This window comes from Zingiber officinale, chromosome 2A (genome assembly GCF_018446385.1).
Source record: "Zingiber officinale cultivar Zhangliang chromosome 2A, Zo_v1.1, whole genome shotgun sequence".
Lineage (NCBI taxonomy): Eukaryota > Viridiplantae > Streptophyta > Magnoliopsida > Zingiberales > Zingiberaceae > Zingiber > Zingiber officinale.
In genome coordinates this window covers 12,774,676-12,797,231 of record NC_055988.1, presented here as the reverse complement: position 1 = coordinate 12,797,231, position 22,556 = coordinate 12,774,676, and the positions used below count along the sequence as shown (strand labels likewise).

General features: G+C 36.9%; 1 protein-coding gene across 3 annotated transcripts; it reads right to left on the bottom strand.

Annotated features, from left to right (window-relative positions):
* Window positions 1-10,911: 10,911 nt before the first annotated feature.
* LOC122040748 (probable ubiquitin-conjugating enzyme E2 23) lies at window positions 10,912-21,017 on the bottom strand. 3 transcript variants are annotated; one of them, XM_042600176.1, is made up of 9 exons: window positions 20,749-21,017; window positions 16,965-17,023; window positions 14,838-16,830; window positions 14,290-14,406; window positions 13,678-14,196; window positions 13,405-13,474; window positions 13,186-13,325; window positions 12,680-12,991; window positions 10,912-11,566 (listed from the first exon to the last, which is right to left on the bottom strand). In XM_042600176.1, exons 2-9 carry the CDS (start codon window positions 16,985-16,987, stop codon window positions 11,297-11,299), a joined length of 3,444 nt encoding a protein of 1,147 aa, XP_042456110.1. In that variant the 5' UTR covers window positions 16,988-17,023; window positions 20,749-21,017; the 3' UTR covers window positions 10,912-11,296. The 3 variants fall into 3 exon arrangements, with proteins under 3 accessions (XP_042456110.1, XP_042456111.1, XP_042456109.1); XM_042600177.1 differs by having other exon boundaries at window positions 14,838-16,777; XM_042600175.1 differs by having other exon boundaries at window positions 14,838-17,023.
* Between the last annotated feature and the right edge of the window lie 1,539 nt (window positions 21,018-22,556).

The window sequence follows — 22,556 nt, the reverse complement described above, 5'->3', positions numbered from 1 at the left end:
AAGATCCCCTTTCAAAACTTGAAGAAACCCTTATATAGAGGTGAGGTTCGGGCGCCACACGGCCCCGAGGCACGGCCGTGTGAGGTTCACACGACCAAAGTCATTCCCTTCTCTACCAACCTTACACGGTCGTGTGTGGTACACGGTCATGGCTTGCTTCTGCAAATGCTCCCCTTGCACGGTCGTGTAGATCTACACGGCTTGCACTGGCTCTGCCTCTGGAAACCTGGCACGGTCGTGTGGTGTACACGGCCAGGGCCCTCTTGCTCACTGGAAATCCTGCACAGTCGTGTGATGTACACGGCCAGGGCCTTCTTGGTCTCTGGAAATCTCACATGGTCATGTGGTGTACACAGTTAGGGCTCCATCTAGCTTCAAATCTTCACACGGCCATGTGAGGTTCACACGGTCATGGCAACTTCCATCTCTGCTTCATCCACACAGCCAAGGAACTCCACACGGCCTGGGCAACCCCCCATGGCAGGGTCGTGTGGCTCACAGGGCTTGTGCCTTTCCTCCTTGTTCAAGTGTCAAAATCTTCTCCAAATTCAACTCCTGTGTACACAAAATGCATAAAAGTATATCTCCGAACAAAAAGAGTAAATATGTTCAAAAGGAAAGTTAGAAGTACGAAAGTGCATAGATAAAGCATATACAAAGTATGTGAATGTGCGTCAAAATATGCTAAACAAGTGTATACAATCTACGCACATCAGTACTGAAGGGAGACACTGATAAGTTGGAATCATGTATAGAAGTTCGTTTGTTTGTGGATTATCCTAAAGGAACGAAAGGTGGTTTATTTTATAGTCCTAAAGATCATAAGGTCATTGTTAGCACCAATGCCTGAATTTAAGAAGAGAATTATGTAATGAACCACAAGCCCATGAGTAAAATTATTCTTGAAAAAATAAGAGAAGACACATCTACCTTAGTACCAATGGTACAAGATGATATACCATAAGAAATTGTAACACGTGTCACAAACGATGCACAATTACAAGCAGTACCACGTCGTAGTGGGAGGGTTGTTGGGCAACCTGATAGATTCATGTTTTTGGGAGAGTCTTCGGACTTGATCCCTGGTAAACATGAACTTAATCCATGCACATATGATGAAGCACTCCAAGATAAAGATGCAGCATCTTGACAAAGTGTAATGAACTATGAAATAAAATCTATGTATTCTAATCAAGTCTGGGAGCTTGTAGAACCACCAAATGGTGTAAAAGTCATTGGGTATAAATGGGTCTACAAAAGAAAAAGAGAGACAGACGGGAAGGTGGAAACCTTCATAGCAAGGCTTGTTGCAAAAGGTTATACTTAGAAAGAGGGAATCGAATATGAGGAAACATTTTCGCCGGTAGCCATGCTTAAGTCTATCTAGATCCTTTTATCTATTGCCGCTCATATAGATTATGAGATTTGACAAATGGATGTCAAGACAGCTTTCCTTAATGGAAGTCTTGAAGAAAACATCCATATGAAGCAACCAGAGGGATTCATTGCAAAGGGCAAAGAGCATCTTGTATGTAAGCTCAATTGGTCTATCTATGGACTGAAGCAAGCTTCGAGATCTTGGAACATCCGGTTTAATGAAGTGATCTAGTCTTATGGATTCATTCAGTGTCCGGATGAGTCTTGTGTATACAAGAAGAGTGACAGAAATGTGGTGGTATTTCTTGTACTATACGTAGATAACATTTTGTTCATTGGCAACAATGTCAAAGTGTTGTCAGACGTAAGAGTATGGTTGTCCAAACAGTTTGATATGAAGGACTTGGGAGAATGTGGACATATTCTTGGGATCAAAGTAATAAGGGATCGCAAGAAAAGAATATTGTGCTTATCCCAAGCTTCATACATTGATACTATCCTACCTCGTTTTAGCATGCAAAACTCCAAGAAAGGTTTTCTACCTTTTCGGCATGGAGTACCTTTATCTAAAGAGATGTGTCCTAAAACATCAAAGGAGATAGAGGACATAAAAGCAGCTCCTTATGCTTCGGCTATAGGAAGCCTAATATATGCAATGCTATGTACGAGATCGGATATCTATTTTACCGTAAGCATGGTTAGCAGATATCAAAGTAATCCAGGACAGGGACATTGGACTGCCGTAAAGCATATATTAAAGTACCTGAGAAGGACTAGAGATTATACACTGGTTTACCAAGCAGATGACTTGCTTCATGTGGGTTACACAGATTCAGATTTCCAATCAGACAGGGACAATAGTAAGTCAACCTCAGGGTATGTGTTTACTTTGGGAGGTGGAGCCATAACATGGAGGAGTGTTAAGCAGAAATGTATTTCGGACTCCACCATGGAAGCTGAGTATGTGGCAGCCTTTGAGGCAGCCAAAGAAGTTGTATGGCTCAGAAATTTTTTTATGGACTTAGATGTGATTCCTAGTTTGCCCAAAATTATCACAATTTATTGTGATAATAGTGGTGCAGTAGCAAACTCGAAGGAACCATGAGCTCATAAGGCTAGTAAACACATTGAGCACAAGTACCACTTGATACGAGACATCATAAAGCGAGGAGAAGTTGTTGTCGCCAAGATTGCATCAGAAGATAACCTGGCAGATCCTTTCACTAAGGCCCTTCCGTCAAGAACTTTTGATAGGCATGTAGAAGGGATGGGAATGACATGTGTGGCAGCATATAAGGTAGCATAGTCTTTTAGTATAAGTGGGAGATTGTTAGGATGTATACTAAAAATCTAGCTTTTTGTATGAACATTTATTGAATGAATATTTATTTTGTAATAAAAATCACATAGGTCAAATATCTGCATTTAGTTAAATGCAGTTATCCATTTAGTCAAATATCTGCATTTAGTTAAATGCAGTTATCACAATTTAGATAACATGGTGTGTGGTGTCACACAGAAGATCATGTTATTAGTTCCTTATAAATTATAAATAGTAGCTGACAACCAAAATGGATTTGGACAAACCATTGGACTGGTTGTAGTGTAATTTGGTATTAGTTTATCTTAACTATAAAATTATACTAGTACATTATGTGTGTATTGAGCATGACCATTTAAGGTTGTTTCTTTTATACTAACTGCATAAAAGAACATAACCTCTGTTATTATAGATGTGTGTACTCTTAATCCCGATATAATAACAAGCACATATAATTAGTATTTATTTTTTTAATTTATCAATGGGTGAGATTTATTCATTAAATCAATAGTCCCGATAAGTTGGAAAATAATATTATTTATTTGGTATGTTGTTGATTATAGAAGAAAATTGTGTCCTAGTAATATAGGTTGATGATGTCCCCTTGAGAAGCTCATAAGGATTGTCATATAAACCCTGCAGGTGGACCTAGTCCGGCATGTCAATGAAGTTGAGTGGTACTACTCTTGGAGCTAGATATTAATTAAGTGAGTTGTTAGTAACTCGTTTAATTAATGGGCATTCGATATCTTAAACATAGGGAGATTAATGCACTCATGATAAGAAGGAGCCCATAATGTAATATGGGATTGGTGCGGTAGTTCAATAATAATTCTTTAGTGGTATGAGTTATTATTGATGAACTTGAGTTGGGTGTTCAAGTCGAATACAGGAAGCTCAAGCTCATTGGGAGACCAAAATCAATCCTCCTCTCGGTCCCTGTTGTAGCATCTATAAAGTCTTGTATCCACAAAGTCCACTTCTTACCCAAGTAATGGGTCGGACACATCCTTGCTTGGTGCAAGGGGGTCGGCCAAGCATTAGCTTGGAGCACAAGTAGTGGCCAGCCAAGCCTTGCTTGGTGCCCAAGCAAGGGGCTGGCCATAGCATGATAGAAAAGGAGATTTTATTTAAAATTAAATTTTGATAAAATCTTTCCTTTTTTGAAGTCATCCACAAAGTTTTAAAAGAAAGTTTTAAATTTTAAAATCTTTTATTTTATAGCTATCTACAAAGGATTAAAAGGGCGATTTTAATTTTGTTAAAATCTTTCCTTTTTTGTAGTTATCTATAATGTTTAAAAAAAGAGATTTTAATTTTGATAAGACTTTCCTTTTTTGTAACCATGATTTAAAAGAGAAGCTTTAATTTTAATCTTTCCTTTTTTGTAGCCTTCTACATTGTTTAAAAGAGAGAGATTAATTTTAAAACTTTCCTTTTGTAGCCATCACAATAGGAAATTTAAAAAGAGAGAGATTTTAATTATTATTAAATTTTCTTTTTTTCCATGACCAAGGATTATAAAAGGGAGGTAAAGGGTGCCTTAGAAGATGTAGAAAAATCTCTCAAAAGCTCCTCTCTTTTCCTTGGTGGGCGGCATCCCTCTCTCTATTCTTTCCTTGATTGTTCTCCTAGGGTCGACCACTATTTTTAGCTATTCTTCTTCTCATATTGCTTGGTGACCGAAACCTTGCTTGGAGGGGAAGAACATAAGGGTCGGCGGTTTCTTGGAGAAGAAGGAGAAGAGAAGGAAGTTTCCTATTTTGGCATTCTTTGGGTGGCCGAAACTTGTAGGCAAAGAAGAAGGTTTGGGTGGATTTCATCTTGGTAGATCATCGCCCACACGACGTCCAAGAGGAGGAGAGAAATACAGCAGAAAATCAAGAGGTCTTTGTTTACAAAGAAAGGTATAACTAGTTCTTAATTCCACAGCGAAACTAGTTTTTCTTTGTATGGATCCTGAAATACCAACACAAGAGGCTAGCGATTTCGTGTTTCATTTTTTGTGTTTCGATTTAGTGTTTTGATCTTGTGCTTCTATTGAGGTCTCTGTAGTTAAACCTAGGGTTATTGTAAGAAGTTTAAATATCCAATTTCTTTGAAAGGCTTTGTCTAGGAAGTGGTGGATGATCTCATACCCAAGAAGGTCGAGTGTCTCGCCATGTTTAACCTGGAAGTCAATCCTTGAAATGTATATTTAATCAACTTCTGTAACATGGGATGAACTTGGATTAATAATGTTAAATATCATTTGCAATCCAAATTTTAACTACTGAAGAACACATGAGTTGAACTTGAAGTAAAAATGTTAAGTTCTGTTTCCAATTCAAGTTTAACTTATGAGGAACACATAGGTTGTTAGGAAAGTTCTGTGCTTGTACAAATTTTTGTACAGGGGAAGTAGAACGGAATTCCGAGTAGCACCCAACAAAAATGTCAGAAGCTAGAATAGATTAAGATCAAATATGAGTTTATTTGATCTAAAGAAGAGAGAGTGGAGTTAGTGGTAACCACCTCTCCTATTCTCCCTTAAAGAATTTGGACAGCCACAATCATGATAATACTTGGAGAGTTTGGGAGCCGCAACCTTTTGATCTTCCCTCTAGAGAGTTGAAGAGACATTCATCTTCTTTGGAAGTTATAAGTAGCCATCCTTGGAAAATTTGGATTGCAATCCTCTCCACTTCTCCCTTAAAGTTTTGGCAACCTACTCCTTTCCTTGGAGAATTTTGGCATCCCCTCCCATAGGAAGAAGATAATGATCTTCTTCCCTTTCTTCCATCAAAAGAGACTCATCTTCTTGTCATTTCTTCTCCTCTTCGAGAAGTGTTGTTGCCGCCCATGATCAACTTGAGAGAATTGATAGTGTGCTACAAGAGAGAAAGTCAATTTTAATATTGCTTCCAAAAATTTGATCGATCTAAGAGGCTACCACCAAACGGATTGTGTCAAGTTTATGATCTAGTGCATATGGATACCGCTAGAGGAGTCACACATGGGATTCTCATTTGTTTGTGATTTTATTCACATTCATCAAGGATTACGAGATATGTTTCATTTCATATGTACTATGAAGTGATCCATGTTTTACGAAATATATATATATATATATATATATATATATATATATATATATATATATATATATATATATATATATATATATATATATATATATATATACTACTATGCTTGGATACTAACAAAGGGGTGATTGAGAAGGCAAAGGGCTTGACAATCTTTATTCGTGCACATCATAAAACATTATCAATGATAAGAAAGTTTACCAAAAAAAAAGGACATAATGAGGCCGGAAGTAACAAATTTGCAACCACTTTTCTAACTAGTACTATGATGAAGAGGGGCCCCACCAGAGATGAGTCAAAGCTGGGAAGCACGGCTGACATGGAGGTCAAAGTTAAAGAAATAAGGACCGCAGATTAGGCGATGTCGATCGAACGAGGTAGCAAGGCCGGACGAATGGGGTGCCCAATCCGAGACAACGAGCATAGTTCTGAACGGATGAACCTGTCCAAGCGGACGGGCATAGTTCCGAATGGATGAACCTGTCTAAACGGCCAGTCTTTGAAAGCCAACGACAGAATGATAAGGGCAATAGTAAAATCCCCGGGCCACCAGCTTAGCCGACCGGGTGTCACGACCGAGCGACTACTAGTCGACCTATAGTGGGACCCCTTGCATATCTCATCATACCCTTATGGAGGTTTACGCCACTGACAATAGAACATGTCCAGTAGGTAAATCATACTTTAAAAGCTTCTAACCTATCACATCAGATATGTGCATTCTCGCTTAAGGGTGGATGTCAGAGACACTTTTTGACTTATCTTTTCCTATGATGCTTTAGAAAATGTGTGCATACTTTGAGATGCGTGCATACACACTATAATGGCACTGTAAAAGGGTTCCCATATACTGACGGAGGTATGCGCAACTTCATTATTTTACACGCTCTAACTATAGTTTTCTACTATTCTTCCATTGCCTAGATTACTGACTTGAGCGTCGGAGGGCCAACGTTGGAAACCTCTTCCCATCCCATCACTAATGTTCTTTGCACTGCAAGATTGCATGGAGTCTTCACCCCATCAACCTTCTAGCCACATCCCCAGCTTGTCGTCTTCCCCGCTTTTGGACAGGATCATATTTAGCATCGTTTGTCGGAATCCTACCTATAGCCAAAATGTGAAGATGGAGGACGCTGGATGATTCACTATCGTGATGCTAACTCAAGAAGATTTAAAGATGTTAACACAAGCTCGAGCTATGAAGAAGTTGGAGTAGTAGCAGACAACAGCCGGCTACCGAGGAAATGACCCCGCAATGTCGATGATAGGCCAGTAAGCTGATCCCAAAGCCCGAGCAAAAAACCTCGTCGCTCGCAAGCCTAACAACAAGTTGACCGGTGCCTTCGAAGAAGTACTGAATGCACCAATCCCATATCACCGGGCATTATTCCGCACGCCGTCAAAGAACCAAGGCCGAGCGAAAAGGACACAAGGGTTCTCTTTAGAGGATATGCCCATTTGGGACTGGAGGAAAGGCAAAACACCCTAGCCCGACAACCCTCCCGAGCAAATCAATAGGTAGTTCTCTCAAGAGATCCTAGGCAACCAACTCCGCCTCACTATAGACCACTAACGATCGGAGAGTACACGGGGGCGACAAACCTAGAAGACCATCTCATCAAATTTGATAACATAGCTACACACTATTAGTACACATGATAAAGTAAAGTGCTGAGTATTCCTCACCTCTCTCTGGATCAGTGCAGAAGTGGTTCAAGCGATTACCGATCGGGTCAATATGTAACTTTAAAGACTTCCAAACGGCATTCCTTCAACACTTTGCAAGGAGCTACCACTTTCAAAAGACGAATGTCTACCTGTTCACAGTTAAATAAGGGCCCAAGAAAGTACTATGGGCTTATATTAAGAGGTTTAACCAAGTGGTCATGGAAGCCCCATCAACCACTCCTGAAATCTTGGTAAGTTCTTTTTTCCAAGGACTTACAGATGGCGATGTCTTTCTCTCTCTCATCTGGAAGCCCCCGAGAGACTTTGATCACTTGCTCGGGCGAGCTACCAAATGCATACGCGTCGAGGAGGCCCAGGCAGCTCGGAAGAAGGAAGTGATTCTCGAGCTAGCTGTTGTCCTAGAGTGTCGAGTGGCCCATACACATCAACTCCCCAAGGGGCCCTGAGTGAGAGTGGCACAACCACAATCAGAGCCCTGAACCCATGCGGTCCAGCATGTAGAAGCCGAATGGACAAAGTTTACTAAGTCTCGGTCGTGGACGCTGCTCTTCTATTTTTATCATCGGTCGGCCATGCACAACACCAGAGATTGCTACCATCTCAAGCCAAAGCAACGCCGACCAACTTCTCCAAGATTTCGCCACTGATCCCCATCTCCCGATCGACACCATCATCGTCGATCAGGAGAATAGCACGAGGAGGGAAGGCCAACGACTGAACAATACCAACAGCAATCCCAGCGAAGAGACTATGAGAGGCCTGCCCGGGCATCCGCCAAGCGGGCACGCCCGTCAGCTCAAGAAGAAGAGAATCTAAGCAACACTGCTCGGGGTGACATAGGCATGATCACAGGAGGACCAACTGACAGCGATTATAATCGGGCTTGGAAGTCGCATACTCGGCGATTGAAAATGCATGCTATCGGATGCAGCAAAGAAAAAGCAGAGAAACTAGAGATCAGTTTTGGTCATCGAGACTTGGAGGGAGTAGAAGCCCCTCATGACAACGCCTTGATTATCTGAGTGATAATTGCTAGCTATAATATTCACCCAACTTTTGTAAATACAAGTAGCTCAGTGAATATTATATTCAAAAAGGCATTTATCAACTACAAATTGATCGAAGCGAGCTGCAGCCCATAATGACCGAAGCATAGGAAGTGAAGAAATGGTCACAGATGGATTTTTCACTTATGTTGAAGCATTCTTTCCTGATGATATTGATAGCTAAAGTGAGATAGTAAATGTAGAGTTGTTGAAGTATATCAATAAAGCGGGGCATTTGGAAGAGCATTGGCTATGGTGGAATGCACAAAAAATGATGAAAAATATGATCCGGTCAAGAACTAAGAACTAAGTAATAATTCCTTACTTTATTTTATAATTTTTATTATTTTTTTCTTGATGTTGATTATTGTTATTGTTTGATTTATTTTTATTTAGTTGAATGGTGGTATCTTTTTAGAAATGGTGTATCTAAATTGTAAAAGATAACTAAAAGAATCCATTCTTTAACTATAAATTCTTCCGATTATGAGATAAATTGGAGTACTTTTGAGAGGGTAAGTACTTAATTATTTATTATATACAATGTACTAACTACCAATTACTAAATATCTAAATATGTATTTAATATTAATATTTTTCTTTAATATAGATACATACAAAATATAGTAGACTAAATATCAAAGATTGAACAATTTAGTTTATGTTCAATTCAATACCAAGATCATAGACAAAAAGAGAAGACAAGAAAAAAATAATTGATGTGCTACTTGCTAGTGAAGCAATTATGGCACAAGCATGAATTGTTGATCGTGGAGATAAAGATATTGAGACAAATATTGAAGATATAAGAGAATATTTAGAAGAATTTATATTGAATGAAGAAGAGGAAGATGCCATAGATTTTGAGTTTGAATCTAATATAGAGGAAGTATTGGAAAAAATATGAAGATAAATTAGAAGAAGAAGAACGGTAAATTAGAGAAAAATCTCCAATGGTAATCATAACTTTGCATGCAATCCTCATGCCTAAAAAACTTTGTTTCCACTCCATGCATATAAAGTATTACTTGTTTCAACTCCCTCATGCAAATATTGATACCTAAATTGCCCCTCAGATTTTTTAGGTACAAAAAGTCCAAAATTGAGTACAAAAAGTCCAAAAACGAGTATAATTCTTCTTAAAGTCAGTACTTTATATTAAAAATCAAGTATATTTTCTATCAAAATTGTCCCTCTTATTTTTTAGGTATAAAAAGTCTAAAAATAAGTATAATTCTTGTTAAATTCAGCACTTTACACTATAATCCAGTACTCTATACTAGGATTGAGTATATTTTCTATTGAAATTAACCCATATTTTTTAGGTACAAAAAGTCAAAAATTGAGTACAAAAAGTCCGAAAATGAGTATAATTCTTCTTAAAATCAGTACTTTATATTAAAAATCGAGTATATTTTCTATTAAATTCAGCACATTAAACTAAAACGAGTATATTTTGAGGTGAAAAAAAGAATCGTACTCAATTTAATAGAAAATATATTAGATTCTAATTTAATATACTGAATTTAAGAGGATTTATACTAATTTTTGGACTTTTTGTACCTAAAAATATCATGGGTAATTAGGTAAATATATTTGACTGGGGAGTGAAAAGGAAGTTTTTCATGGATGGGGACTGCATGTAAAGTTGAGTTTACCAATGGGGAGTGCATGCAAATTTACCCGAAGAAGAAACTATATTAAAAAAATTATGTTTGTTGAACAATTATTCATATTATAATTAATTTTAGATATTATAAAATATTTTATATATTTTTATAATTATTTAAAATATTAAAAAAATTATTGTTAATCCAATATTTTTATGTAAAAGGTCACATATTGACCCCGGATGCCCCCACAAGGCTGGCCTATAGTAATATGTAAAGAGATAAATTAAAAAATTAAACAGATGACTATATGAGAAGATATTTTCAATTCATTTTTATAAATCTATCACATAATAACTATCTTAGCTAGCCAAAAGTAAAATTGACTCAATAATTATAGTAAAAAATAATTACATTCATCCAAACGTCTCGGGTAAGAAAATTGACCCAACAATACACTTGGGTAGTTGTATAATTTTATAGGATACTGATGGTCATGGGGGTGGTACGTACTTTTGAAGAAAACAGAAACGCTGCCCAAGAACAATCTTAGACTTTTGTGTGCTGTACGCATGCTGGCGTCGAATCCAATAAAACAGCAAGCAGAAAGCCTGAGCCTCCTTGATTTCTACTTAAACAACGCCCGTGATCCATCAGGTCAGGAGTGTTGTGGCGTGGCCTACTGGCCGGCAACAGGTCGCAGGCATTGTGTAGTATTGAGATAAGTGAATTAATTTATATAGTAATATTATTGAGTAGCAATTGCAAAGGAAAGGATCTTTACGACAAAAAAAATCTGTCAACTGCCATCTTCTTAAGAGAATCACATTTACAGTTCCATACAAATTTTTAGCATACTCAGAAATTGAACTCTGCGAAACTGAGCCAATATCAATTAATCACTAGGTATATGATTGTTAGTGTTGCGAGTATGAAGGAATCGAGTATATATTCTATATAAGGCTCTATCTATATTTTTGTAAATGAACAGCAGTGTTTTGGCAAAAAAAAAACAAAAACAAAAGATGTTCGCATCTGCCAATTTGTTTCCTAAATGGTTTATGGAACAATCTTCAAGTTAGACGCCAATTGTTCCCTTGAAATGGAGCCATGACCACATATACTGTCAAAACGAACCACAAAAGAAAAAGATCATCGGGCTGTTTAACTTTCTGGAGGGTTTTCAGATTTGAGTAGATGCTTGAATTGGCAGCGATCAATTCCTACTTCATCGAATGCAAGTATCAGCCGCTGCAAGATTTTTGCGAGTGTCAACTTGAAACCTACTGAACAAGAATGCTCCTGGCTCTTTTCTGTCGGGCATCCATCAGTAGTAAGGGAGCCGATCATGGATCCTGCCATGTAAGCCTCACAAGCTTTAAGAATGTAATATCCGTGTCTGCGGAAGTGATCCTTAACAAAGTCTTCAAAATGCTGCATCAATAACATAAAAGAATAGATTAGAAATTAAATGCGCAAGGACTGGCTGTGGAGTAGAGAAATTTAACTCTCCAAAAAAAAAATGGAATAAAAGAGTGATGTGAGAAATTATACGTGCAATATTTATTATTTTATTACAATTTTATATGTTAACATATACTAATATTATATTATTTGTATAATTTTAACCAAGCATGCAAAGGTTAGAATCTCCTTCCACAAAGGTATGTGTTCTATATAAAACAGGCTTAAGACTTGTAAAACTTTAAATAATTTATCATTAATGAAAACATTTTATACATATATATAATAGAGGTTTAATTTATCAAGTATTTGTCAAACATAGAACATTTTAACACTTGGGTCCACTTCAACTATAGTCGGTTTTCATTTTATGATGTAATTAATCATTTCAGCTATACATAAGTTTTTTTGTATTGACCATCAGGTTTTCTCACATCTCATTGGATGTGACCCTAAATCCCTCCCAACAGTAGTATTATATACATTCAGATTTCTGCACATTGCAGAAAATGCTTCAGATCTAACTCGCTTAACATTAGACTAACATCAGTTGGTGGCTGTACATACAAGTTTTCATATTTTATAAGTTATCATTTCATCCTTGGTTTTCAGCTTGTTGGATTTTTTTGTCACCCTTTGTTTGACATCAATACTCACTGTTATCCACATATAAATACTTTAGAAAATGAGATGTTAACATCTAGATCCATATGTTAAATGGCTGCGAATCTGAATTTTAGTAATGCAGGTTCTCAAAACCCAAAAATAACTAGGGTGCAAAGTGATATAATTTGCTGAGTTTCTCTGTTCAATTACGAGTATGTCTGTATGCTCCCATAGTTGACAAAACTAGAATCTTTAATTCTAATTGCTTGAATTCATTTGAATGCACATCAAAATATAGTTGTGAAGGATCAGGCTTTTCCAAAAACAATTGAGAAAAAAAAAATTAAATTTGTAAGTCTATCTTTTGACTAATAATCAAATAAAATTGACAAGAAAAATTGTTTGGAACTGGAAGGCGTGTAAACAAATGACATACAAGGAAAAGGAAAAGAAAATTGTCATGTCTCTTGAACTTACCATGGGTGGTCTTCTCAAAAGATACATCATTGATTTCAAGTTCATTAGGTACGTGTTCTCATTGTATGGTATGACATTCTTCTCCCCTTCAACCGTTCCAATCTGCTTTTCATAACCAGCTTCATTAAAGTACGGCTTGTCATTGAGAACCAACCCCTGTAATGAAATTAGGACTTGGAGGATGCTGGAAGCTGATGAATCCCAAACTTCATTTCCCTTGCCTGTCCATGTATTTAACAGGCTTAAGCAAACCTTTCCATCCACATATAAATTTGGGTTTATCCGCAAGCCACCAGAATGGTAATATACAGACTGCAATAGAAAGAAGAATTAACAATGGAGGTATAGACTCTGGAGGTTAACACAAATTGAAAGTTGCACGAACATAACCTATCTTTGATTAGTTTAGAGGAAGCATTGAAACAAAGACGTATGGAGTGAATTGAATGTTAGTCATTAAGATACATTAACTATTTGACCTAAGAAGATAACAATATCACAGTTACCGGTGGAACTTCAGGATATTCTGGAGGGAGATGAAAATCAAAGAAGAAGAGACCATCATGATATGGTGTTCCACTGGCTCCAACTATCACAGCTCTCATTAGATCTATGTGGTCCTCAAATACTCGAACATAAATAGCATCTGTAAACATAAGTGTTATAATTTCAAGTTGCATGTCTAACTACTATCTCAATATGCTGATTCAGTCATATCCACTTACCAGGTAAGTTCTTTTCGAGAATACTCCATTCTTGCTGAACCTTTTTAACCCACTTCCTTTGACCACTACACTGCATTTTGTCAAATATGATCAAGATAGCAACAAATTTACATATAAAAAATATAGCATCAAAACATGTGATGTATCCAGAAACAAGAATGAAGAATTAGATAGCATCAGATTTCTAGTACAGCAGATACATACAAAATATAACAATGAAATATATTTAAATTTTGCCTCAAAATGAGCATGCAACTGATAAAAAATCAATACCTTTTCAGCATCACCAAGATAATGATGGTCGGAAGGATTCTCAGCAACATCAAAGTGCTTGAAATTATATGGGTCATCCATATCATATGATGTTCTACTGCCAATATCTGGTCCTATTGATGCTGGTTGAACCGAAGGGTAATGAATATTTATTTCCACATTCTCAGTTGTTGCCTCTTGATTATTCATTAATTCTGAATTCTGATGTGTGCTTTGAGTAATATTATAGTCAGAAACATCAGAAACTTTATTCTCATCCTCCACATCTACTATGCTTTCAGAAGCAGCAAGATCCATTTCACATTCTGCATTATTTCCTCCAATTTGATCTGAACCCAATGCGTTCAATTGTTTTTTAGCTCGAAAAAATAGCCCAGTAGCAAATTTTGTCACAAAATCAAGAGCAGTAAGAGGTACTGCGAGTGGCCCACTTCGTCCACCGGTAATATCTTCTTGTGATGTTTCAGATCTCTTGCCTTTTTGGATAGTGTTGTCACTATGATCATGTAGATCAGCTTCCTAGCATGGAACAAATAAATATTTCAAACATGAAACAGGAAAAAGAAAAGAATTCACAAGTTAGGGATGAACTTAGGTATAAAAGAAATCAACCTTTTCAATGCCATCAAGTACATCCATCTCATTTTCATCAACTGTTTCCCAACTGGCACCGTCATCACTAACTTCATCATCATCTCCATCAACAACATAAACTTCCTGAGGACCTACCTAAAACACAATATGCTAGAACAAGTTATAATAATAATATTGATATGAAAATTTTCAAAAACTTGTAGATTTGGAATTTATGTTAAACACATTATGGCGTCAAAACTAGACCTAATTCCTTTTCCGAGGAAGAGAAGTACTACTGCAGAAAAGGAAATAAATTAGAGGATAACTTGGGTTCAAGTGAATTTTAATTTGATTTTTTGTTGTTTACTAAATTGTTGTTTATTTGGTGAAGGGGATAATTGCATGCCCAATTATGATTTAGCATTAGTGTGTTTCATGATTTGGTTCTTTATTTCTAAATGTTCATGAGAGTTGAGTCTATTAATAGTCCAAATATTTTTCATGTTTTCAATTAATAAATTTTTGTATTTGTTTTGATGTGAGCGTTTCTCTCTTCAAGAGGTTGGTTCACTACATCGAAGTACCTTTGAGATCGTCCCATCAGCCCAGTTAACTTCAATGTCACCATCTTGGAGACCAATTACAGTTCCAACCCATGATAGACTTCGTACGTTTTCACAAACATCATAATTTTGGACCAGAGTATCTTTGTCAGCACCTTTGTATTCTTTCTTTGAATCAGCGGATATCACTTCTGTATCAAGTTGATTTCCATCTGCCTTGATAGGAATTTCAAATTTTGTTGAATCATCAGAAGTTGTGGGCAAGCATACAACAACATCACCATAGCAGTAATCATAATCTGGATGAGGATCAAGTTCATAAGCACTAACAATTTCTTCACACATAAACTCTTTTAAATCTTCTGGCCTGCTTACAGGTTTAAGCCATCTTACGCATACAGTTCGCTCCTGAGAATTCACAGTTCTTACTACTCCTGTGCGACAAACTTCAAAAGAACCATCTTCTTCATTTGATGCCTTTTCAACCACATACTGCTCAGGAAAAAATTCATTATCATTTGGTGTAGATATTGGAATTAATGATGTTGATTGCAGCCCATATTCTTTTCTTCCATCTTGCCAAGCCACATCAACCTTTGTAACAGTGTTTATAATGAAAAGTGCACTTTCAAAGTTATCATTTCTTCTTCGAGTTTTCTTCTCTCTCTTAAAAAAGACTTTTCGAAGATTTTTCCGGTATGTTGGCCAGCTTTCATGAACAGCCTCCTTTGAAATGGAAGGACTACTGCATGAGCATTTTTCAGGAAAATCTGTTGATTCAGTTCCATCTACCTGGCCTAATTTAGCTGTTAAATGATCATTCAAGTAATCTTCACTTTGAGACTGGTGGGAATGCCCATGAAATTCTTTGGAAGTGGAACTAACTTCAGAAGATCCATCAATATCTTTTCCAAGCATGCATTGAGAATCAGGGATATCAGAGTTTATGCAATGGCTAGAGTGGACCAGAAAACAGTCATCCGTTGCCTCGAGTTCGGTGCCAGTTGGAGATACTTCATCCAATATGCAAGAGCTCAATTGATTTTCCTCAACATGAGAAATAGAATCACTCACAGCTTCTTTCATTTTACTGTTTATTCGAATGCTATCAGCAGAAGATGATAATTGCTGGTAAGATGGCAGGAGACACCAATCTGCTAATTGCCAGTTTGTGTGTGCGTAAAAAGACAACAGAGTCAAGTTCTTAGGATTCTGCTCGTCGGCAGGTGCGGAAGTTGAACTAGTACCAACACCGAGATAAGCTGAAGCCATCCAATAGACAACCACTGAGCCTGTTTGAACTTTGATGACTGTGCCTTCAAGAAGGTTAGATCTCCACAAGCCAGAAAGCCATCTAGAAGTTTTGAAAACAGCGGAAGAAACAGCACGAACCCTTTGGCCTGGATAGTATGGACAATCTGCATTGTCAACAACTGGCTTCAGAACAGGATTCAGTCGCAAAGGGTCAGCTTTAACTACTTTGCATACAGATCCATCATCAAACAGAACAGTCACATTATCTAACACCTCATCAACTCTGCCAAGCCAAGGTCCAAGAACAACGAAATCACCAGCGCTGAATTCCCTTATACGTTTTAGATCTCTGGAGTTAACATTTTTTATCACCTCACCATCTGCAGAAAGTAACTCAACTGTGATATTGATGTTAACAACGAGCCCTAATTGTCCTGTTGGATCAATGACTGAAGTAACAATATCACCATGCAGAAAACTTCTGTCTACTACCACAATATCACTAGTATTTTCTGTTGTTTCAGAACCATCACACCAAGTTATTCTAACTTGTCCATTTGGAAGATAATTGATGTTATCACCATCATTGTTAGTATTATCATTATCATTGTCGCCTCCACCAATGCCTGCATCAACCTTTTCCTCATCCATTTCACTGTCATCATCATCTGAGATGCTATCCTCTGAGTCTGAATCACCTGCCACTTCTACAACAATTCCAAGAAAATCTTCATGCTTACTTGATTTGATGACATCTTGTCTATAAATAAATGTATCATTAGTCTGGGAAATAGTAAGTTCCTCAATTTTCTTTTGTTTTTCACACTCTGAACTACTCTCAGCATCAGAACAAGATTTTTTTTCCTTATGTTTTGCATCTGATACATTACTCACTTTGATTGAAGTACTAAGCCCATCGTCAATATGTTTTTTTTCCATCTAAATTAATAAACCTGCAGAAAGATATCGACAATAGTAGCTCATGAATGATGACATACAAAAATTAACAAAAAAGTTCCTCCTACGTGAATAATTATCATGTGACAAGAAATATCCCCAAATGAAAAGAAACAAGTAGTATCCTATCCAGAAAATAGAGTCGTTGCTGCAAGGAACTAAAAATACAGGACGAAATTCACAATGTATAAACAAGATATTGAAGAGGATATTGAAGACTCATCAATCTGTTAGGTCGTCTCACACTTAGTAGCCTAATAAGGTGTGGCAACATAAAGAATACAACTTCCATTGACTTGAGCTTAAAACTTTGTCAGACAAGGAAAAAACTGAGACATAAAAGTTATTTTGACAGATAGAAGGAATAAACCTCTCAAGAAAGCTGTCAAGAATATCAAAAGCAAAATTAATCACAAAGTTGTCTCTGTGAGACAAGCTATAGTTTGGCATATCAAAGGGATAAATCTCTCAATAAATATTTATTTGGTATTCAACTGGGATCGTTATGCAGCTTCATCATAGTGCAAAGTGCATACATTTGACTTCATAGATGGAATCAGATTAGTTAATAAGAAAAACAACATGGAAGAAACCACCCATGCCATCTGAAACCTATAACCATTCAGCTTAATCAACTCTTAGGTGGTTAAGTTAGTTAAGCATGGACTTGAATAACCAAAAAAATTAAAGCCAATAGCACTTCCATTTTACCTTTTAAAACATTTTGTTGAATTAAGAAAAAAAATGTCTTTATAATTAAAAGATTAAAACAGAATATCATGATGTAAATATAATAAATACATTACCTAGATACTTTTAAAATCCTGTTACTAATAGGACAATATGAATGGATAAGCAAGCACAAAAACACTATGAAGAGGCCACCCCGCATTAACTACTGAAATTTTCTTCATCCCATCCAATTTTATGTTTTCAATTTTTTCAATTGAAAATTGAAATTCAATAGATCCCTAGAGCGTGAACATAATAATTTTAAGAACTTTAATTCAGAGTATCAGCCATCTGGCTCACATGAAAAAGCAATTCAGTTTTAGAACTTAAGTTATAGTGTTTTTTCTCCGTTTAGACCACCAGTTTGCCAAAAAGTACATATGCTAAAACAAATAATGTATCTAGAGAATCAACATAGAGCAAAAGTGAACTTCAGCATTCTTAGTGTGCTCCAATAATCAATTCCATGACATTGTCAGGAAACAAAACCATGGTCTGGAAAAGAATTCAACATTCACAAGTACAAGAACAAGAACATGCAAACCTCAGCAATAGCAAAATGTGGAATCCAAAAACCTATATATAGAAGAAATGGGCATAATGTAGCAAAAATACTGATATGCCCACTATTTTCCCATCAACAAAAACATATGCCCTAAAAATCCTGCCACAGTGAAATCAAAATGAAATATTAAAAGTAAAATGATGCCCAACTAAATACCAACTCTGAGTAATGACTTATGAACACAGACAATCCCACAAACATAAGGATCGAAAAAGGAAGACAATGTCTTAGCAAAGAGGTGATTCAGAAAAGGAGACTAATAGCGCAAAAAAGAAATAAAGATAGAGAAATAAATTATATAATAATTCAAGAAAGATGTGTCTGCAATTAAAGGAAACAAATTAGAAAATAATTCAAGATTGACAAGAGAAAATTTAGTTAGTAACAATAAATCAAGATGAAATTCATTTAAATATAAATGACAATATAGTAGAGGATCGAGCCTAATAGCCGACCCCACTTAGTGAGATAAAAGTTTGGTTGTCATTGTTGATTTCTATAGTGTAGTAATTTAGAACCATCACATTTTCTATTTTGGTAAACAATAATAATTGTATTCACAACTATGATCTAGAATGTTTTACTATCTAGATTATTTATTTCCTCATTTGCTTTAAAATTGGCTCTATAAAAGAAGTTCAAGAAGTTCAAGGTCCCTGTGGTTATCATCTTACTATAATAATAATTTTTCCACTTAGTTTTCTCTTTGTAAGAGCTTTCCTATGCGTGAGGTTTGTTCACTTGTCCATAGTACTACACCAAGTGGTATTGAAAGTTAGTTCCGTTTGATACTTCTTCCCTCTCTCCTAGTTACTACTCTCACATTGATCCCCTAATCACCATCGTATCCGTTTTACACCACCACTCGCAACAACTTCTCTTACTATGCAAATAGTCGCCAACGTTCCACACCTTTGGCTCACAATCTATTGTTCAAACCTTCCCTTCCTTTCAATGTTGCGTTAGCTCTCCCTCTAGATCCAAGGGGACCCCCTACTTCCTCAACATAGGTTCGTTTGAATCACAAATGAATCCCTCGAGGCACCACACCACATGTGCAGAACACTAGTCCCCTCACATGATTAACCCATGTGCATCGTCGGTGATCACCAAATCTACAATCAATGCCACCTGCATTGAAACAACCCTTCATCACCAACCTGCTCCAATGCTCTTCTCCATGTGTCACCCTCAACCTTCAGCGTCGCTTTTCGATATTGTTCAACGAAAGAAAAAATAATAATTGCAATTACAAAAGACGGTTCCGCCCTCCTCTGCTTCCCATATATGCACAACATCAAACGACACTATGGCACAATGGTTGTATGACACTATTCAAAAATCATAAGGGTTGTATGAAGTGACTTTTGACCCCTTGGTTCATTTTTATCTTTGGAGAATACCCCTTGATCCTTTTCTTCTTCTCATTTCTCATCTCTAAAAGTTCTAAGGCATCAAAGTTCATCATAACTCAAAATTTGGAGTGCTCTTGTTTTGAATCAAGGGTCATTGTATCTTGAAAAATAATTGATAAATGCCTAAGAGAGACAATATCTTCTTTAAAAAAAAGGGGGTTCAACCCTCACATTACAATTTATTTGAAATAATGTGTTGAGAACCCAAAAGGGTGCCTCAACAACCAATGACTCCGCGCTAGTGATGACCTACCCAAATGGGTGCCTCGACCAAATTTGAAAGGGTGTGTCAACTAATTACATAGCCATGATCCACGTTGCCCATATACCAACAATACCCATTCCGCTGCAGTGATCCACCAACAAAGACAACAAGCTGGCTATAAGAAGAAAAGCTGCACGGACAAGCCAACAACAACACTGTTTTGTCTAAATTTTATCTCCCGTTATTCCTTTCCCTCTTCTAATCCTGTCCCTATCTTGCTACTTGCTACTTGCTACCCCGCAATCCACAAGAAATTAGGCGATTGACTCTACCCAAAACAAACTCAGCACATACCGAATCCATCAATCTGGTTCCTTATAGGGAGATTAAGAACTGCAGTGACAGAAAGGAGCCACTGAAACTTAAACGGAGCCTAAGGATATTGCATACGTGATCGCACACAATTTCACCAGAGATGCTGTAGTCGGCAATAGATAAGCGCGTAACGGGGAACGGATTCGAAGGAAAGAAAGATGAAACCAACAAACCACAAGCTAACATCAAGACCCAATTGGCAAACAAAGCTTGAGAGCTCTTCGCTATCGCCTTTCTCATCCAGCTCATCGACATTCGGCTTCCAAACCAAGAGAAATAGTTTTAAGGCACAATTTCCGATTGCCGAGCTAACGATCGGGCAGAAAGGTTACACTTTATGCGTTTGGTTTCAGAGATAAACAGTCATCGGATAGTGGTTGTGGAGGTGTAAGAGGAGGATAAGGAGCCACAAGGGGTAGGGGTTCGCACCTCGATAGCTAGGGCCTGGCGGTGGCGACAGCAGCAGCGATGGATGCGGCGGCGGCAACAGCAGCGGCGATGGATGCGGCGGCGTCGATGGCAGCGATTATGCGTGGGATCGAAGCGGATGCGAGATCCGAAGCTACGCGGCGACGGCGAGAGAGACGGGAGGCGAGATGCTATCGGGGGCCGGAAGGTACGACGAGAGGAGGAGAGCCATGATTAGGGTGACAACATCCCACCTCTCTCTCTCTCTCTCTCTCTCTCTCTCTCTCCCCTTTTCTGCGAATTTTACATTTTTTGTAAATATAAATTTACTTTTTAAATTTTCAAAAACAGAATTCATATATGTATTTTAAATTTAAAAATAATAATTATTGGACAGTTTTATACGTAAATTTTAACTTTACCCTACCCTTTCTGAATTTAATGGTTTATTTTTCAGCCGAGATAAAATATCGTTTTTGGATGTCCGATTCATCCCATAATAATATTATACCCCTTGAGGTGAATAATATTATCTTTACTTTAATAGTTAATTTACATTTAGCTTCCATGGATTTATACAATTGATATTTTCAATGGGCCTTAAGATTAATTTTCAACCGATACAAAATATCGTATGGAATATCTAACCACAAAAGAATTTTTTTTTTTTTCAAATCATAAACGGTGTGTTCTATTTTGATATTTATGAAAGCATACCTCAACATATAATTATTCATTTATGACCAAATCTCTATAAGCTAAAATAAATAATGGATAACATCGTTTGACTCTTTACCATCTCAAAAATTCATAGAAATTGAAATAGGTACAATCAGAGCTCTTTAGGTTCATCTATCGATTTTGACCAAAACTCACTGATTGATCTAGAGATGTCTGATTACATTCATTTTAGTTCTTATGAATTTATGGGGTTACAAGGAGTTCAAATATATTATCAATTGTTTATTTTGACTTCGCAAAGTGTTAAAATGTAATAAGAAAGAATCGTTAAAATTATCCACAATTGACCTATTATGGAATCATATAAGGTCCAACGTGGGTCTGATATCATTCCATATCAGGCCCACGTTGGACTTGATATGATTCCGTATTAGGCCCACGTTGAGACTGATATGATTCCGTATTAGGTCCACATTGGACCTGATATGATTCTGTATTAGGTCCACATTGGACCTAGAGAGCTCCGATTATACCTATTTCAGTTTCTATGAATTTCTAGTATTGTAAGAAGTTAAACGGTGATATCCATTGTTTATTTTGGTTTCTCAAGGATTTGGTCAAAATCTACTGATGGAGCTAGAGAGCTTCAATTGTATCCATTTCAATTTCTATGGATTTCTGGGATTGCAAGGAGTTCAAATATGTTATCTATTGTTTATTTTAGCTTCGCATAGGTGTTAAAATGTAATAAGAAATAATCATCAAAATTCTCTACGGTGGGCCTGATATGATTCCATATTAGCCTAACGTGGAGAATTTTAGTGATTATTTCTTATTATATTTTAACACCCCCGAGAAGCCAAAATAAACAATGGATAATATATTTGAACTCCTTGCAACCCCAAAAATCTACAAAAATGGGTGCAATCGTAGCTCTCTAGGTCCATAAGTAGATTTTGACCAAAATTCACTTATGGACCTAGAAAACTTTAATTGCTCTCATTTCAATTCCTGTAGATTTCTGGGGTTGTAAAGAGTTAAACGGTGTTATTCATTGCTTATTTTGGCTTCTCAAGGGATTGGTCAAAATTCACTGATGAACCTAGAGAGCTCTGATTGCATCCATTTCAATTCCTGTGGATTTTTAG

What these genes read in the sequence shown, in the direction of transcription:
- LOC122040748 (XM_042600175.1), bottom strand. Translation starts at nt 17,009, where the DNA reads ATGGAAAAAAAACATATTGACGATGGGCTTAGTACTTCAATCAAAGTG. An exon ending in TACTTGATGGCATTGAAAAG is followed by an intron (nt 14,197 to 14,289) that starts GTTGATTTCTTT and finishes GTTCCATGCTAG; the next exon opens with GAAGCTGATCTACATGATCA. An exon ending in TCTCGAAAAGAACTTACCTG is followed by an intron (nt 13,326 to 13,404) that starts GTAAGTGGATAT and finishes TTATGTTTACAG; the next exon opens with ATGCTATTTATGTTCGAGTA.